The sequence below is a fragment of the Heterodontus francisci genome, chromosome 9 (genome assembly GCF_036365525.1).
Source record: "Heterodontus francisci isolate sHetFra1 chromosome 9, sHetFra1.hap1, whole genome shotgun sequence".
NCBI classification, from domain to species: domain Eukaryota; kingdom Metazoa; phylum Chordata; class Chondrichthyes; order Heterodontiformes; family Heterodontidae; genus Heterodontus; species Heterodontus francisci.
Window position 1 is genome coordinate 46,335,509 of NC_090379.1, and position 20,679 is coordinate 46,356,187.

At 42.0% G+C, this 20,679-nt stretch overlaps 1 protein-coding gene across 3 annotated transcripts in view; it reads right to left on the reverse strand.

Annotated features, from left to right (window-relative positions):
• Positions 1-20,679, reverse strand: part of eml1 (EMAP like 1) — a 243,796-nt gene that overhangs the window by 134,985 nt on the left and 88,132 nt on the right. For 2 of the 3 annotated variants that reach the window (XM_068038954.1, XM_068038953.1), the window contains exon 1: positions 3,019-3,405. The exons of the other annotated variant lie outside the window; for it this stretch is intronic. In XM_068038954.1, the coding sequence (XP_067895055.1) occupies positions 3,019-3,085 (67 nt within the window). In that variant the 5' untranslated portion in view covers positions 3,086-3,405. Of the gene's footprint in view, positions 1-3,018; positions 3,406-20,679 lie in introns of those variants that run through there. 3 annotated transcript variants of the gene reach the window in all.

The window sequence follows — 20,679 nt, forward strand, 5'->3', positions numbered from 1 at the left end:
TCTTTTTTTTGTGCAGCATGTAGTTCTCTTATTCTTCAAAACCAAACATTCTGACCTAAACGCTGAGGCATTTTTTTTCCGCATAATTCCATGGCAACGTGAAGACAGCCGAAGAGCCATCTGGATTCTCAGCAGTTTCATTTCAGCTTTTGTAACAGAGCCGAGAACTGAACTGGTAAAATTCACAGAGTCTTCTACATAAAGATCTGAGTAGAGCACTGCTCTCAGGAGTTGCTCTCTGTCTCCGCTGTGTGTAATTGTCATCATGTAATCGTAGTAACCCATGCCCCCAATCCCCCAACCAACACAACAGTGGGATCATTTCAATTCCCTGGAGATGCTCATCAGATCGCTCATGCATAAAAAGAAATGCCAGATCAACTAAACAAAAACACTTTCCCGATTTCTAAACAATGGGCCAGGTCTGAAAACGAATCCATGTTTACAACACCCAACAAATAAATCAGATATTGAAGTACGGAAGTACTGTAGAAGCCAATTATATATTTAATGCAAATATTAATTGCCCAGTTACTCTTTTCTTTCCCAGTCTCAGATACTGTGGTACTTTGTCTTCTTTTCACCATCTGATGGAAATAATTATCTTGAATCCACTATTCCTAAATATTGTGGTGTAAATCTGCACAGGCCTGAATGGAAACTATCAGCTAAATTTCAATTCTGTGTGGCATGACCGGTCTTAAGCAACAAGCCAGGACAGTTTTCCTTTTCTGTCATTATTATCAATCATTATCAATCAGACCTGTATTAGCACACCTCGTGATCTCTGCTGTGATGGCAACATGTCTGCAAGTTGCAAACCTGATGCCCTAACAACCCCCACATTCAGTGCACAGATGTTCTTCCTGCTCAGCTGGAAATCAGAACAGTGCAATTTTTGCCCCACCTCCCCCGCCCCCACCCCTCACTCCCACCCCCTGTGATAGTCAGCCTGACATTTGGGAATTGATATCCTGGCATTTCTGATTCCTCTGTGGCCAGCAGCTAATTAAGAGTGTACTATGCGAAGAATATATAACAACCAGATCATTACAAGGTAGATGAATCATATGGTTGGCTTTACTTACCTCCTTTACTATGCAAAGTGATATTTGGGGTGATACTAATTGCTGGCCACTCACTGCATGCTAACTCTGTTGAAACCAAGTCTGGTTACGCTGACTCCAACGTAAACTCATTCTTTCATAGCATCCCAAAACCCCAAAATTCTTTATCTCCTTCAGTTGCCCTTCCTGATACAATCAATGGGTTTTTATAACCCAAGCTTGGCATCACCCACTCATTACTTTCTGACTTACTTTGTCTTTACAGTTTCTTCCTTCATCCTTGGTAGTGTCCAGCAATATGGCCTGCACTGCTTTACCAAGATTTTTCAATCAAAAATTAATTGTTCCCAGTAAAACACCAGATGATGCCTATGTTGCAGTTGTACAGAGTAACTTTGGGCTGTACACCACAAGGCAAAGTGTAGTTATTTACAACTTTCATCTCCAAAGGACCTTTTGAAAATTTGCCTCTGCTTCCTCATATCAGCTTTGTCTTGTAAAATGACATTACTTTGCTTAAATAAGTGCAAAGTGAAATAAATAAAAATCCAGCCAATGTGTTATCACACACACAAAACTGATTTATGTGGTTACGTTACTGGCATCACCAAAAGTGATGGGGGTCGATTTTAACCAGCCAAAATTGGTGTTTAACGGCTTCAAAATGGGATCCCTAGACTTACTGTTCTGTCAACCCTGACAGCCTACCTGCCCACTGCTGGGGGCTGATATCTGGCCATTCGAGCACCTGCCTTGTTCAGGCATTCGACCCCTTTTAATATATAATGTGGGTCCTGTGACATGCACAAGAAACCAATTGCCATTTTAGCATGAAATTGGTTGGAGCATGCACAATGTTTCACTGGCATTGGAGAGGGAAGGCAAGTTTATAATAATTTTTGTGGGTCCACAAAAATACAGTCACCCACTGCCAGCCTGGGCTTGACCCCTCGACCTCACCTTCCCATGCTGGCCCCCTCCCAATCACACCAGCTGCTGCCAGCCTTTCAGCCAGCCAACCTTCCTGTGGCCCAAGACTGGCTAGCTGCCTTGGAACGCCCGGCTGGCATCCACAGCTTGCTAGTCAGATTCAAATGAAGCCCATGTCTCAAAATCACAGCAGCATCCTTTTTGTAGGAATGGACAGTCGCCCTGTGCGGCCCTGCCAGTCAGCAGCCCAAAAGTCAGAATCTATCCCATAGGGTCCTACAGCATGAGAGAAAGTTTAATCCATAGACCACTGGAAATAATAATAATGACAAATAAGGAATTAAGAAAATTACAATCAAAGGTAGTTGTTGTTACATAATGAACTGTACAACAACAACCTGAACTTATATAGCACCTTGAGCATAGGAAAACGTCCCAAGGTACCCGACAGCGGGAAAGTCCCGTCACTTAATCTTCCTCATGTAGAAGAACTATGTTTACTATTATGCTAGGATTTGAGTAGAGCACAGAATTTGAATATCCGAATACTTGCTATCTTCTCTATTAGAACCAGCCTTGACGTATTCAACATTCACGCTGACCAACATCCAACTTATTGTGTGGTACTTCTGTTTGGTTTGTATTCAGAAAAGGTTACAATGATAATGTATATCATCAACAACAATGCAAGAAAAATCATTTTCCAATTTGCAAATCTATAAAGGTTCCATTAGTACATAAAAGTAATTTGGTCTGGAACCATTATCTGGGCCTATAATGGGCTAAATGAAATGAATTTAAGTTATGGGAAAGCCCAAGAACTTTCCAATTGTAAACACAAAATGATTTAAAGCTGGAAGTGGCCTAGCTGAGATCAGGTTAATCATTTTTTTTTTGGTTTCTTTAATAATATCTTTAAAGGGAATCCCTGACCTTTAAGCACATCATAACCTAGGTTTAAATTCTTCTCTTACTAGATTTGTCTCTATAAAAACTAACAGTGAAATCTTAGATCATTTACCAGTGCAGAACTGAAGCAGCGAGGAGGTGTCGTAGAGGCTGCTGTAGCCAGAAAACCCGTCCTCCATGCTGAACCTGTTCCCTCCAGTCTCTCCGTTACTTAGTTTGCCTGTCACAGGAGATGTCCCCCATTCACGATCCAGTTTTCCGGGGTCTCTCTGCCAGTGTCAGTTACCATAGCAACCCATTCAATCAGATTCTTTCCTGTGTCCACAGCCTTTCTTTTTATGTGTAGTGTGTTTCCCTCTGAATCTTCTTTACACTGCTGCTTGTTCAGACTCAAAACCCAGAGATTTCACAAGGAAGCAGCTCGCAGACCTGGAGCAGAAAGCTGAATGTTTTAGATAGCGAGCGAGAGAGAGAGGGACTGCCAAACTGTGTCTCTAGTTCCTGCCTGACGGTAATCTTAGACCAGTAAAAACAGGACTAGCATCCTTTCAAAATACAGCCACTTAGCCCTGGCCAATAACCTTGCAGCATCCAAGCAGCTGATGTGGAGGGTTGTTAAACTAAGCGTGAAATAGAATTGAGCAAAGACTAGGGAGGAAGTTGTAAGAGGGAATCTACAGGAATCTCTCAGCCTCATTCAGCTCAGCAGACAACATATGATCAAGCAGCCATTTCCATCAGCTAATCTGCATGGAGCTTGTCACAGCAGCAGGCAATACCAGCTGATAGCGTTCTCAGTAAACAGGGTAACTGCCAATATGGAAAAGCTAGCATAAGCAACGATGAATGGAGGTGGCTTCATATTGTGAATGAGCTTTTCATTAAAGATTGTTGAGATAATTCTGGGAAAAGCAATGCTGTTTGTCATTTATGTATAAACTGGATTCAGTGTCAACGGAATGAAAACCAAACATCTTGCAATAAGGCAAGGACTTTTATTCTAAAATGCTTCCTAAGTACTTCTATTCATTCAGCAGCAGGCCCTGCAATTTATTAGAAGACATTGCCTGGGGAATATTTCAAGCTTGGCTCCTGTGATAGGGTTTTACTCAAGACATAAAGAAGTTAATTAAGTTTAGTTGTAGCTAATAATTGTTAAAAGCAAGGGAAGGCACATTTTAACTGATTTTTACATTCTAATTCCCAAGTCACTTCCTGCAAATTGTCTCTGGCTTATTGCTTTTAGTTTTATCCATTTTTTAAAGTGCAGTTTTGTGCTCAGTAGGCAAAGCAGCTCCAATACTTGGCAAAACCATATGAGTGTTAATGTTCGAGAATAATTCCCTTGAGGCCCATAGCTTCAGCAACAATAAAGCAACCCAGTACCGCATAGTTAGTATGCACACATTCTCTATTTGTTATATTGGCAGATCTGGCACAGAGATTTATGTTGACCCACAGTAAGGTTATCACCTGTATTTCCTTTTGGAGTGCTTAACTTTCATTTGTTTATTCCTGTCAAGCTTTTGAAAGAATTATTTTAAAATAAGAAATTATCATATCAATGTTAACTTAAAAGGAACCAAAGTAATAATCTGTAATAATATAAAGTAATAATATTAACTGTTTCATGTTTAGCAGAGATCCTACTTGTGTGGTCTGCACTTGATAAATATTTTAAAGTGAATTGCATTGTTAAATGCTCAATTTACACATTTCTTATAATCAATCAAGTGATATAATTCCCTTTGTGCACTGTTTTATACACAGAGAAACCTTAAACCCCCATGAGCAGGGTGGGGGTGGGGGAAATGAGGGTAGGGGAATCCAGGGACCTTAAAGCTTTGAAAAGAAGCTCTGCGGGTCTAAAAATTCTGCCAAACATTGCAAGGTTTGAAATAAGTATAAAACTTTGCAGGATTTCAAGTGTCTTTCACTGGACTCCACCTGTAACTCCACTAGCTGAAAGGATGTAGTCACGCACACAAGATGGTGCAACAAACAATAATCTCCAAATCACAAGCAGAATTAAAGTGTGGATTTGTGATGGGAAGAAAAGTACAATACATTTAACAAACACATTCTTGGGGAGTATAGTGTCTTTTAAAAAATATTTAATTGAACCTGTTTGATTGGATATTCACAGACAAAATATCAACAATTAGAGGATATTGTCCAACTGGAATAAATTCACAATGTTATCTGGTGCTCCTCATGCTGCTTGTAAACCAGAAATTATTGCATATCAATACTGCAGGGCTACATGATGTTAAAATCACTTCTCTTCTTTGGCACATAAAGGAAGAAAGATTTGCATTTATATACAGCCTTCCACAACCTCAGGATGTCCCAAAGCGCTTTACAGCCAATGAAGTACTTTTGAAATGTGGTCACTGTTGCAATGTAGAAAAGTTGCTAATGTGTGTGTTAGCATGGATCAAATTTTGTCCTTACTGTTAGCAGATAAGCAGACCTGTGGTGTAGGCCAGATGCCTCAGAGATTGTGTTTGCTAACAGTTTCTCTTGCAGTTTGAACACCCTGGCAGTCTCAGAGTACTTGACCTCAGTCCTGCATCCCTTCATATGCCAGGCTGCATGCGGGTTGTACACAACACAGCTGGCAAATGATCTTTGACCATCTAAAGATGGTGTTGAGGCAACGGTCTTTGTGTGACTCACTGCACCTACTCTGCTGGTAACTCAATCACTCAATTAGCATCTGAAATCAAATTGGAACACTGGCCCAACATGGTTGTGACATCATGTTAAAAAAAATGTCTCCCATCACAAAAATAGTGTCTAGAAACAAGCAGGCCTCAATCCTGTCCCCATTTATTCTTCTGCAACATGAAATAATCTTACATTAATTATTGTTATTAGATTATGATAGTATATGACATGTGGAAATTCCCCATTAATAGTCAATGGAAGGGATGGTCCACCCCAAAGTAATATAAATCCAGAGTGGGTAGAGAAAAAGAAGAAATCAGAAAGGATAGAGAGAGGGGGAGAGAGAGAAACAGAAACCTCCAGCGGGTCTGTTGATAAGACACCGTTGCATATTTAAAGTACTTTAACATGAATCATGCTGCAGAATATGTTACAAGTCCATGTGGATGGCTGCCAAGTGACCCGTGTATTTTATGATGGCTCTAACATTGAGAAGTTGTAACATTGAGAAGTTGTCACTATTGGCAAAGCAGTACCGGTTGAACACAGTCTAGGCTGGTGCCAGTGCAGTACTGATGCAGTTGTACATTGCTGGAAGTGCCATCTTCAAATGAAACCTTGAACTGAGGTTGCACCTGCCTGTTTATATAGATGTAAAAGATGCCATGGCACTATTCAAAGAGCAAGGACTTCTCTTGATATCTGGTCAATATTTTCCTTGAATCAACATCACCAAATACAGATTAACTGGTCATTTATCTCATTTTTTGTTTGTTGGATCTTGCTGTGCACAATTTGGAAACTACATTTGACTACATAACAACAGTGACCACACTTCAATTGTAATTCATTAGCTGTGAAGCAATTGGAACATTAAAGGCACTATACAGATGCAACCTTGTTTCTTTCTTTTACAAATGGAGGAACAGGATTTGTATTGAAGAAGACCTGAACAATTTTAAATTCATCACAGAAGTAGTCCCCTAGAGGGATATGGATTTTATAACATTCTACTGTGCTGCTTTAAATTGTCAAACTGTGCCATGCTGACCCATTGAAAGAGTCCAGGTTTGATCCCAGCCTGTGCTGTGTTAGCTGATCTCACGGACAGTGGAAGGGCATGGAGATTGGCGTTATCATTGCTGAGTTAGAAAGTGGTGACTATTCCCAGTCCTAATCTCTATCCACCAATCCCTGCTGAAAGTGTGTATGTGTGAATATTGCACGAGTACAAAATTTAATGCCCCTTAAGGTACAATGACCTGTTAACATTCATTCTCTGAGCTCACACTTCAGCAAGGCACCATAAAAGGTGGTGTGGAACCTGTTGAATTGTATCCCAGTAAGGATTCAATGCCTTCAAGAGAGCCAGAAATGAGGAGGGCAGAGTGGAGGAAATTGGAGGAAGAGGGTTACATTGAAAACCTGATGCATTGTCAACAATTCCAGCATAAGGATTACCTCAGGTGTTCTAAAATGGCATCACCAATACAAAGAAAGGAAAATGTATTCTTCTACATAATCTAATTTTTAGCCATAAAATGCTATGGGTGCGATATTTTCTACTCATGGCCTGCACGGTAGCTCACGGTGGAATTGTACAGACAAGAGGGCAACCTTTCAGAAGCAGGATGTAAAAAACAATAGAGTGGTTGATAGAAGGAAATCCAGTTTACTCTGCAGATGTACACCATTACATCCAGCTGACCCAGGCCAATCTAATTTTACACAGTAGAATTACTTGCTGATGGACAGAATCATAGGAACATAGGATTTAGGAGCAGGAGCAGGCCAGAATCATAGCCTGCAGATGTCTACTTTTTATGGATTTCTTTAAATTTACTATTTGTTTGTTCCACCCTGTGATCCACTTTAAGAACATTGCCCACAAGCTCCTCCTTCTTTTCATTATTGCTGAAATCCTAATACAAACCTTCATCATCTTCACAAATTAAGCTACTGAAGAGCCCCAATATTTATGGGGTGGATGAGAATGGCTGAAGAACCCAGCAAGGCCGGAGACACAGAGACCCTGCTGATTTTAAAAGCAAAACCTCATTAACATCTTCCAGCTCTGCCTCCCACCCAGTAGCCAGCCAAATGGAAAGCCTGGCTGGTGAGTGGGAGGGAATGCCAATGGCAGGAGGCCACAGCAGGGACTCTTGGAGGCAATTCTCCAGCAATCGGGGGCTGGGGCGGGAGGTCAGCAATCGAGAGTGGGTAGGAGGGGAAGGGCTGCCCTGTTCCCCACTGCTTTCGGGGACTGGAGGCCAACTGGAAAATTTCAGTCGGCCTCTGACAATTGACCTTAAGTAGCCATTAACTATCCGAATTGGCGACATTCTGCTTGCAGGCAGGCATCCCTGCTGCTCCCTCATCCCGCCTCTGCAAAAATGGCCCGGTGGCAGGATGGAGCCGGGGAACCAGCACGTTAGCCGGCAGTGAGAAACTCTGTACCCACCTGCCTCAATGCCCACCCCCAATGGGGCCTAAAAATTCAGCCCAAAGAACTGACACTTGCGTTAAGTTGTAAATTAAATTTTAGCACCTTGATGTGTTGCCAGCACCCAGAAGGGACAAGGGTCCCATTTGTTCCTTTTATACTTACTGCAGTAAATCCCATGAGGTGGCAGAGTGTGTTTGACACTGGCCTTTCACTACTTTGGACCTGGGTTCAAGTTTAGCCCAGCCTGTTGTGATAGATATCTTGCCTGTCTGTAAGAGCCCTATGTAAAATTAGTTTGGATAACCTCAGTCCAGTCTTCATGGACAAAAGAGTTGCTAAGTTGTCACTAACAGGAATTTCACAGAGAGAGGAGTACGGTAAATAGATAAAAAGTCATTCTGAAAGTGTTGTTGGGACCACACAAGTCATGGCTTCTGAAATGGAAGAGTTCCTTATCTGGCATTAATATCCTTCATCTTGATGAACATAAAAAGTGAAGGAAGAATCTAACAGGGCTTTGTTTGTTTTCCAACGGTGGCAGTTTAACATTAAGCTGTTAAAAACATCTTATGTACTATTCATCCTCTTCTCCCCTTTAGTATCGCTGAACATTTTTTACAGCATTAGGACTATGTACACAGAATAAACACCAGTGAATTTCACTGTATATACATGTAAACTGTACTTGAAATTGTTGTTTGGAATGACTAAGTAAATGATGTTGCCACCATATTCAATCTTTATTAAATGTCTGAATGATTTTAATCGAATGAGTGGAGCTGTTACGGGTGTTTTATTTCAAATAACCTTTTTGCATTAGTTCCCTGCTTGTACTAAAGATTAAGCACTCAGTGCACAACGGCACCCTGTGAAGAGATGAAAGATTTTCCCACACTCTGAAGTCAGGTGCCATGTCCCACAGGATAGTAACCATTGCTCTATCATTGTTTCTTTTCTCCCCCTTTGCTGGAAGTTGGCCAACTTCATGAGAGGATTGAAGCTTGAAACATTGTGCTTTAGAGCCCATGCTTGTCACATTTAACTACTCAAGTAAGCAAGTAGAAACATCACAAGTAATAATTTAACTGTTAGGGGTATGAAACATGAAGTGGTGGCCAACACTAAGCAGACAGTCTGATATTAAATTAAGATAATTACCATAATTTATTTTAACTGGAAAAAGATGTTAGAATTGCACACGACTCAATGTTGCACTGTGTCGCTTTGCCAGGGATTAACAGGACACTATCTTCATAAACTCTCGCCTTCACAAATTTCCCACATGCTGAATTTTAAGCTTGGCTGTCAGGAGAGGTACAGAGCAGAGATCATGTGCTTCCCCACAGTGAAGGAAACTCAGATGTTGCTGTCACACAGCACTCAGTGCAGCCACCTGCCTGTTCTCGGCTGTAGCTTGGTATGTGGAAGGAAATTAATGCACAGACATCTGAAAAATTAATGAATAACTTGGATTAGAGAAAGAAAAAGAATAGTCAGGTGTCCCACTCCTTGTCACTGCCCAATGGCCCCGTCTGGAGTTTATGGATAGATGTTGGATAGGAACAGGTGTGATTATCTCCATGGTAGAGTTGTAAGTCTGCAATTACTGTCTATGCTCATGTATAAAGAATGGATGGTTAGGCAAAGTATTAGAGAGTGCTCCGTATCCATGGAACCATACCATTCCAAGAGTCAATGCCTTCAGGGGAGTACAAAAAGAATGTTAAGAGTGAGATTATTCATGTGGATAAGGAGGAGTGGATCCCAGTCAATAATGAGGAGATGAATAATGAAGGGGTGACTCTGTGAATATTAAGGAGTGTTTCCCTGTAAATAATAAGAGGGAAATCCCTGTGAATAATGGTACTGTTGCATGTAAACTTTGTTAGCAAATTGGATTTTGACTGGGTTGCTTATGATGAACTTCTTAACTCGCAAGGTTTCTGTACTACTATGATCAACTCGAGAGTAGTTCATCGTTATGTTCCAAGGTTTCTCAGATCAGGGGCACCATAGAGCCTATTTCAAATGTAACGGCGATGGTACTGTTTAATCATGCAAGCTGCTGTAATTCTGAAATGATAGGAAGATCCCAGCAAGTCAGTTAACTGAACTAGTCATATCATTGTTAAGTATTTATGTCATCAACAAATATGGTCTAATTTGTCTCCACTCAAGGTTGGTAAAACATTCATTGCAGTGAAGTAAATCATGGAAAGTATATTGTCTATAAGGCAGGTGACAAAGAAGCCTTTCTTTCTGAGATAGAATGATCTCTGTTCAAACAGCAGCAACAGGAGCCATTTTGCTTTTTAAGGGTCTGGAGCAGTTTAGCTTTAGGAGTTTACTAAGTTAGCCAACATTCAAAGCTTCAGTAAGCTACATATTTACTATTTTTCAAAATCAAGTAGCACAGAGAAGTTCATTATACTCAGTTGTGAAAACTGTATATGTTCATTGTGCATTTTGTATAAATAAATCAGTTCATGATTTGTTGCTTTATCTTGTCATAGTAAAATGCTATTTCAGTCTGCTTTCGAACATAGAACTATATGGAATTTACAGCACAGAAACAGGCCATTCAGCCCAAATGGTCCATGCCATTGCTTATGTTCCATACAATCCACCCACCCCCCCCCACCCTCTTCATCCAATCCCATCAACATATCCCTCTATTTCTTTATTCCTCACGTATTTATCTAGCTTCACCTTAACTGCATCTTTTTCTAGAGAGAGGAACATTCAAGTGGCAGTGCAAATCAGCAACAACTTATATTTATCTTGTGCTTTTAACATAGAAAAACATCTCAACGTGCTTCACAGAGGTGTCATCAGATGGAAAATAGATGTCAAGTCTAAGAAGGAGATACAATGAAGTGTGGCAAAGAATGTGGATTTGAAGAAGGGTGATAAAGGAAGGTTGGTTACTGGAGAGGCAGAGGGATTAAGGAGGGATTTCCAGAGCATGGGACCTAGACAGCTGAAGGTACAGTGCCAAAGGTGGGTGTACAGAGAGGGTGAATCGCGAGAGGCCAGAGTCAAAGGAGCTGATAGTTTGTAGGCCTTGAGGAGTTTACAAAGATAGGGATGGACAAGGCAATGAAAAGATTTAAGCACAAGTGTCACACTCACACAAGGACCAGTTATGAAAATAAAGTGACCTGGCACAATTATAAACTATAAAAATTAATTGGTGAATTAAACTCCAAAAAATGGACAATTTTGCAGCGGACAAGATGGAGTAAGAGGTCAGGTGACCCCTCCTGTACTGTAGTGACTGTTAGAGGCTAAACTCATCATCACGTCTGGACTAGTCCTGGGGAAGGCACACTAAATTATTAAACAGCTCTTTCAATACTAAATGGCTCCTATCTTCAGGGATTTGACTGACAAAGACCTTCACAGACACAATGACTCCGGATGCAAAGCCAAAATAACGGGCTGGATTTTGTTCCCAGCCGGACATTGAGTTCTGTGGTGGGGGGGATCCGGAAAATCGGAGTGGCAGCAGCCACAATGAAAGCCAATGCCAGGATTGTCGGACCCGATCTTCCCGATGGCAGGAAAGCTCTGTGATGGCCCCTTCGCTGCTCTACAATGGGACCCAACTTAACATATTTAAATAATACAATGGCATGAATTAAAATCTAAACTGCAGCGATCCGACTTTCAGTTCCCAATTCTCAGTGCGACGAGTGGCACTCACTCCAGAGAAAGCTGGCGCCACCAAGGTGGGGAAGGGGTGAACTCTACACTTTGTGTGGAGGGAAGTGGGGGGAAAGGGTGAACTCTGCACTTTATTGAACTGTCTGCAGGGCTTGCAGCCTTTTAAAAATGGCGGCAGCACTTGTTTCCACATCAGTGACGCTGTGAACGGCATCGCCAATGCCACCCCCGCCACGTGATTGCGGGGGGTGGGTGGGGGGGGAGGATGGACGCCGTAGGTATGTAAAGTGGCCGCCCGCCGCAGAATCGCAGTAGTGCGGGTCCTGTACAGAGCGGCTGCCATTTTCTGCACCTGCCACCACTCCCGGTGGTGGGACTGCAAAATCCAACTCAAGAGGTCGGAAATAAAACCACTTTATCAAAATAAGCGATATTAAAACCCTAGGGCTGAATTTTAATCGGATGCCGCATCACACTGCGCAGCAGCGCCCTTTAAACCCAGCAGGGTGCCTGCCGTCACCCGCGCCATTTTTAAAGGGCTTTAAGCCCTTACAAATAATTACAATTTTTAAAGGGAAAATATAACTGATTTTTAATAAATATAAAAATAAGTGATGGAGGCCCTTCCTCAACCACCCCAATGGTCATTTCATTGCCTGAAATGACCATCAATTGATTTTTCAAATACCCGAACTATCCCCCCAACCTTCAATCTTTTGCCCTTCAACCCCTTCCCCCCATCCCCACATCCAATACAAATTGATTTCCCTGCTCCTCCACCCCTCCCGCCCTGAAAATTTTAGTTCTCCCCCCTCCCCACCAGGTTCTCGCCTCGGAACTCTGTGCGGAGCTCCAAAGGCGTGCGAAGGCCGAATGGAGTCCGTTAAGATTGGCGTGGGATGGCATGTAAGTTATTTTGCATACATTTATTGGCAATCTGCATATGGAGATGAAGGGTCCGCCGCCAGGCGGCGGGGGCTGCACCAAGGTCCCCCCGCCGACGGTAATATGCGGTGGGCCCTTGTCGACGTCGCGGGTTAAGGCAGGCCTCTCCCGCAGAATTCTACTGGCCCCTGCGCTGCAACCCACAGCATCGAGGGGCCGGTAAAATTCAGCCCCTAGTGTGTAACAGTGACCAGACATTTAAAGACATTGTATGAACACACCAGGGGAGACCATCCATGGTCATCTGACCGAAACCAAGCCTGATAAGGGTTTTTCTTAAAAATGAGATTTCTCAGAAAGACAATCAAAGAGGTAGAGACAGGGAGAGAGAGAGAGACAGCCAGAAGCTGAGAGATCCATTTGAGCGAAGAAGAGGACCCTGCCTGTAACATCTTTAAACCACCAAGGCATAGACTGAACAGGTAACCTTGAAAACTCCCCAACTAAGAAATTTTAACAAGATTGTCCACCAACTTTGACTGAGTCTTAAACAAAGGAATCTGCAATACTTCAGTAAACTAAGAACAGGAACATCAGGCCTGCAACACTGTTGAAAAATTCCTCCGAGAAAACCAAGAAGGTTTCGAAGTGAACATTTTTACAACTATCGGACTTAAATGCACGCTATCCTCCATAATCTCTATCTTTTTCTTGTGTGTGTGCATGTTTGTATTTGTGTGAGTCAGTGAGGTTGTGAAAATTTTCTGGTATTGTTTAATAGATTGTTATCTTTCTTTTTAAACCATGAGAAAACCTGTTGATTGTCTGTTTATTTGACTCTTAAACACTCAGGAACTAAACTACTATTTTTACAAACACAGTTAGTTGAGAGGTGAAAAGTGGAAGTCACCCACACCATCTCCCACCTGTTCGTAACAGAGGATGAGTTTTTTTTATTCATCCACAGATGTGGGCATTGCTGGCATGGCCAATATATATAGTCCACCCCTAACTGCCCTTGACAAGATGGTGGTGAGCTGCCTGCTCGACAACTGAGTTGTTTGCTCAGCAATTTCAGAGGACAGTTAAGAGTCAACCATGTTGCTGTGGATCTGTAGTCACATGTAGGCCAGACTGGGTAAGGACGGCAGATTTCCTTCCCTAAAAGATATTAGTGAGCCAGATGGTTAATTATAGCAGTTTCTTGGTCACTATTATTGAGACAAGCTTTATTTTTAATTCCAGATTTACCTAATTAACTGAATTAAATCTCCCAATTGTTGTGGTGAGATTTAAACTCATATCTCTGGATTATTAAGAGAGGCCTCTGGATTTTTAGCCCAGTAGCATAACCATTATGCTACCATTCCCTGAACTAAAAGTTTGAACTTGAGATGTTGATGGACCAGCAGGTAATGCAGGTCAGGCACGGCAGATGTGCAGGACTAGGAGTAAATTCGAGTGAGATAGAGGTAGCAGAGTTTTGGATAATCTGAGGTTTATAGAGTGTTAAGGATGAGGTGGCGATTACAGTAATGTAATAGGTCTGGTGGTGAAAAAGGCATTGATGAGGTTTTTATTACCAAGATAGTAAAATTAGCATGTTCAGGTTGCATGGCACTTGTAAGAGGGCATCAGCAATGCCCGCTCTTACAGAGGCCAGAATGTTGGAGTGGCACCATGCCATTCCAATAAAACTTCACCATAAAAAAGCACAACTTTTAAGGAACTCTTATGTGGTGTTGGAAAGTTAATTGGTCCCCTCTGGGATCAATTGTCTTTTCTTTTAGGAGTTTTAGGGCCTTTGGAAAACCCGTTATGGAATCAATGTCTGCTCTCTGTTAATCAGGGTTTCTTTGGGTATTTTGGCTGGTAAACTGGCCAAAATCTTGACAGGATATCCAAAGAACCATTCTATACACCTTCCCCCCTTGATGTGGCTGGCACAATAATTGCCGTTTCCACCTCCCCACCCTTATCACCATAATTTCTAGCTTCCTCTGCACAGCAGAACTGTCTTCTGACCCATCTTACAACCACTTTACATTATCGATGCGCCCAGGGCCCAAGCAGCATTTTAGGCCCTATGTTTATAATTGTGTCACCCATAGACACAAAGGAAATCTTCTCCCACTGTGATAAACTGAGAAATAATAGTGTTCAAGAAAATAACTGAATAACAAGAATTTATGCAAAAAATGAAATGGGCGAGTTATTCAATGAATTTTTGAGAAACAAAACTTTCAGAATCTCAATCTGAGAATGTAGAAGAAAATTGCTGTTCCAATGAATTATGGAAAGTCACTATAAAAAAGAAATGTAAAGACCATTATATGAAACCTCTGTGAAAAACACAAATATTGCAATGGTTTCCTGCAAGAATCTCCAACCTGGTGTTTCCTCCTTGGGCGCTACTCGAAAGTCCGTCTAAAGAATGGGCCCAATGTCGCTCCTATTTTGCTGATGTAAAGTTACACCCAAGCATACTCTCTATCTCATTAAAATACTGCCAAACTTAAAATGGGTACAAATCAGCATAAACAAGTGAGGCCCAAGGAAAACTCACACCATGGCCGGAATTTTACCAGCCTCCCCCCACCCCCACCGCCCCCCCCACCCCACCAGGTGGTAGAAACAGAGGTGGGGGGGTGGAGCCAGTAAAATGCAGGGGAGCCATGTTGGGATGGCTCGCTGACACAGTCCTGCCACCGGGAAAGTTTTCCAGTGGTGGAAATGGCAGCAGCACGGCTTTCTGCTGAACGGAGGCAGGCAGCCAGTTTGAATGATTAATGGTATTTTGCACAAAACAAAAACACAAAATACAGGGCGGGTCTCAGTGAGAAATGTTTTCAAAAAAGGGCTCGAAAATTGCACTAAAACACTAGAAGGATGATTGGAAATCCAGTTGCAAAGACCCTCCAAAAAAGTGCAAATGGGGGCGGGCGGGAATAGTCATATTTGTGAGTTGGGAAGAGTGTGGCTACTTTTGTGCATGGAGATTTATTTGGGTGCTGGGGTTGATGGACAGGAGTAAAAGATTGAGGAGACTCAGGGGATTGTACCCACGCATATAACTCCACCCAAAATGGCGGCACAGTGGTGCAGTGGTTAGCACCGCAGCCTCACAGCTCCAGGGACCCGGGTTTGATTCTGGGTACTGCCTGTGCTGAGTTTGCAAGTTCTCCCTGTGACTGTGTGGGTTTTCGCCGGGTGCTCCAGTTTCCTCCCATAGCCAAAGACTTGCAGATTGATAGGTAAATTGGCCATTGTAAATTGCCCCTAGTGTAGGTAGGTGGTAGGGAATATGGGATTACTGCAGGGTTAGTATAAACAGGTGGTTGTTGGTCGGCACAGACTCGGTGGGCCGAAGGGCCTGTTTCAGTGTTGTATCTCTAAAAAAAAAATAATTATGGAATCTTTACTTAGTGGAAACAGGCCATTCGGCCCAACAGGTCCATGCCTGTACTCATGCCCCACATGAACCTCCTCTCACCCTTCTTCATCTAACCCCATCCCTTTATACCTTTTGCCCTCATGTGTTTATCTAGCTTGCCCTCAACTGCATCTATGCCAGTTAACTACCCCCTGTGGGAATGCATTCCACATTTTAATCGCTCTCTGGGTTAACAAGTTTTCCTGAGTTTCCTATTAGATTTATTAGTGACTATCTTATATTCATGGCCCCTAGTTCTGGTCTCCCTCACAAGTGGAAACATCTGCTCTATGTCTAAACTGTCAAATGCTTTCAGAATCTTCAAGACCTCTATTAGTTTACCACTCAGTCTTTTCTACAGAAGAAAGCTCCAACTGGTTCAATATTTTCTGATAAGTATAACTTCTCAGTTCTAGCATCATTCTGGTAAATCTTTTTTGCACCTTCTCCAATACTTCTATATCCTTTTCATAATATGAAGCTCAGAACTGATCACAGTACTCCAAGTATAGTCTAACCAAGATTCTATACCAGTTTAAAATAACTGCTCTGCCTTTCAGTTCTATCTCTCTAGAAATGAACCCTTGCTTTGTTTGCCTCTTTATAACCTCATTATGGATTTATGTATCTGCAGCCCCAGATCACTCTGCCCCTCTACCCCATTTTTTCCACCAAGTATGTGGCCTTTTTAGTCTTCCTACCAAAATGTACTACTCACACTTACCTATATTGAAGTTCATTTGCCAATTTGCCATTCTGCAAGTTTTTCTTCATTCTTTCCGAGGATGTGAGTGTCACTGGCAAAGCCAGCATTTATTGCCCATTCCTACTTGCCCTCGGGAAGGTGGTGATGTGCCGCCTTCTTAAACCGTTGCAGTCTATCTGGTGTGGGTACACCCACAGAGCTGTTAGGAAGGGAATTCCAGGTTTTTGACCTAGAGACAATGAAGAAACCGCAATATAGTTCCAGTTTAAGATGGTACGTGGCTTGGAGAGGAACTTGCAGGTGGTGGTGTTCCCATGTGTCTGCTGCCCTTGTCCTTTTAGGTGGTAAAGGTAGCAGGTTTGGAAGGTGCTGTTGAAGGAACCTTGATGAGTTGCAGCAGTGCATCTTGTAGATGGTACACGCTGCAGCCACTGTGCACCGATGGTGGAGGGAATGAACGTTTAAGATGGTGACTGGGATGCCGATCAAGCAGACTGCTTTGTCCTGGATGATGTCGAGTTTCTTAAGTGTTGTTGGAGTTGCACTCTTCCAGGAAAATGGAGAGTATTTCATCACACTCCTGATTTGTGCCTTGTAGCTGGTGGACAGGCACTGGGGAGACAGGAGGACAGGAGGTGAGTTACTCACTGCGGAATTCCCAGCCTCTGACCTGCTCTTGTAGCCACAGTATTTATATGGCTGGTCCAGTTCAGTTTCTGGTCAATGGTGATCCCCCCCCTCACAGGATGTTGATGATGGGGGATTCAGCAATGGTAATGCCGTTGAAGGTCAAGGGGAGATGGTTAGATTCTCTCTTTTTTGAGATGGTTATTGCCTGGCACTTGTGTGGCACGAATGTTACTTGCCACTTATCAGCCCAAGCCTGAATTTTGACCAAGTCTGACTGCATGTGAACATGAATTGTTTCAGTATCTAAGGAGTCATGAATGGTACTGAACACTGTGCAATCATCAGAAAACATCCCCACTTTGTTGGAGGGAAGGTCATGGATTAAGTTTATTAATGTCTTCCTATATTTTATCACAGTCCCCCTCTGTATTAACTACAGGCCCAATTTGGTGTAGTCTGCATATTTTGAAATTGATCTTCCAATTCCCACGTCCAAACCATTTATGTAAATAGTAAGTAACAGTGGTCTCAGCACTGATCCTTGTGGAACACCATTTCCCACTGTTTGTCAATCGGAGTAACTACCCCTAACCTTTCCTCTCTGTTTTCTGTTTTATAGTCAGCTTGCTATCTATTCTGCTACTTGTCCCCTGATCCCACATGTTCTGACTCTAGTTATGAGTGTACAATGCGCTACCTTACCAAAGGCATTTTGGAAATCCAAATGTATTAGGTCTACAACATCATCATTATCTACCTTTTTGCTATTACCCTCTCTGCTACTTCTTCAAAGAATTCAATAATATTGGGTCAAGCAAGACTTTCCCTTTTGAAATCTGTGCTGATGACTATTACTTTTTTAGTTTCTATGTTGTTTGACTATTGCTTTATCTGAGTTGAGGCTCAGTTAGTAGCACTCTCACCTTTGAATTACAAGATTCAGGGTTCAAGCCCCAGTTAAGAAACTTGAATGTAAAAATCTAGGCTGGTACGAGTAAGGGAATGCTGCATTGTGGGAGGTGCTGTTTTTCAGATAAGATGTTAAATTGAGGCCCAGTCTGTCTTCTCGGGTGGTAGTAAAAAATCCCATTGTACTATGCTGAAGAAAAGCAGGGGAGTTATCCGCACTGTACTGCTGAATATTTATCCTTCAATCGACATCACAAAAATAGATTATCTGGTCATTATCACATTGCTGATTATGGGTGCTTGCTGTGCACAAGCTGGCCATCATGTTACCTGCATTACAACAACAACTTATATATATATATAGTGCCTTTAAAGTAATATAACATCCCAAGGCACTTCACAGGAGTGTTATAAAACAAAATTTGACACCGAGACACATAAGGTGAGACTAAGACAGACTGACTAAAGCTGGGACAAAGAAGTAGGTTTTAAGGTGCATCTTAAAGAAAGAGGAGTAGCGAGGCGGAGAGTTTTAGGGAGGGAATTCCAGAACTTAGGTCTGAGGCAACTGAAGGCGTGGCCACCAATGGTGAAGCAATTAAAATCAGGGATGTCCAAGTGGCCAGAATTAGATGAGCACATATATCTCAGAGGGTTGTGGGGCTGGAGGAGATTACAGAGATAAGGAAGGGCGAGGCCATGGAGAGATTTAAAAGCAAAGAAGAACATTTTTAAATTGAGGCGTTGCTTGACTGGGAGCCATTGTAGATCAGCGAGCACAGTGGTGATAGGTGAACGGAACTTGGTGTGATTAAGGGCACGGGCAGCAGAGTTTTGGATGATCTTATGTTTATGGAGGGTAGAATGTGGGAGAACAGCTAAGGTGCATTGGAATAGTCAAGTCTAGAGGTAACAATGTCATGGATGAGGGATGATTACAACAGTGATTACACTTCAAAAGTACTTCATTGGCTGTAAAGCCCTTTGGGATATCCTGAGGTTGTGATTGGTGCTATATAAAATTAAGTCTTTCTACATTACATCTTTGCCTAAGGAGTCCATTATCTTTCCGATCACCAATGTTCAACTCATTGGTCTATAATTCCCTGGACTAGTTCTATTTTCCTTTTAAAGGCACTATTCTCTTTTCTAATGAATTGTTACACATATGTGAATGTGCCTCTGCAATCTTCCCTAATTTCTTTTAATATACATGGATGCAATTTTTCTGGACCAGGGGTTTGTCCTCTCTAAGTTTGATTAGCTTATCGATTATCACCTGCCACTTTCTATCTTAAATGTCTTTGTCTCTGTTTTGCTCTCTTCTAGTATCACATCCACATGTTAGTCTCCCTGAAAAATACCGAGGCAAAGTAATTACTTAATATTTCTGCCATTTCGCTCAGTACCTGTGAATTTATCCTGTGCATTTTTTAGTGAAAGTATCCCTTATCCTGTAGAATACTTCACCATTTATTTTTATATTTCTTGATAAATGAACTTCATCGTTCTTCTTTGTCTTCCTAATTATTTATTTGACTTGTTTCCTAATCTTTCTGTATTTCCACATAAGTGAGCCACGTAATTTGTTTGCATTCTGATTACGTCGTCTCTGAGCGCAAACCAGAAGAAATTCCGGCTGCCATGTTTATTAACAAAGCCAGATGACAAGTTGCGGCAAGAAGCAAATGACCCAGTGAGTCATCGAAAGAAACATCAACATTGCAAAGTGTCCCTGCAAGACAGAAAACCATGAATACAGCAGGCTATGAGAGGCGAGGCATTAGGAAGCTCTGCTTCTGGCTATCTGCTATTTTTGTACTGTCAAAGAATTGGAACTTCAAGACTGTTACTGGTAGAGGAAGATGAATTTAGCAGCGCAAGTATCAGCAACCGGTTTCGTGCATGGGAGGATCTGAAATGCAATGCCAATACGGCAATGGCTATTGGCTTCCTACAAGTCAACCATCATTGTACTTCAGTAATTCATCGTGTGAAGTGCTTTGGGACATTTGACTACATAATTGGGAAACTATATAAATGCAAGGTTTTTCAGAATGACACTAAGTGAGAAGGCACAGTAAGTTGTGTGAATGGGAACAGGGAGTTACAAAGGGACAGAGACAGACTAAATAACTGGACAAAACTATGGCAGATGGAGTTCAATGTGGGAAAGCATGAAGTAGTCAACTTTGGATCTGGGAATGACAAACTGGAATATCTTCTTAATGATGAAAGAATAGGATCTGTGGAGGAGCAAAACGATTCAGGTGTCCATTTATAGAAATCATTAAAAGCGAGTGCACAGATACAAAAAGTAATTAAAAGGTTAATGGCATACTGGCCTTTTCTCAAGGGGGTTGGATTTCAAGAATAAGAAAGTGATATTCCAGTTGTACAGAGTCTTGGTCAGATCCCATCTGGAGTA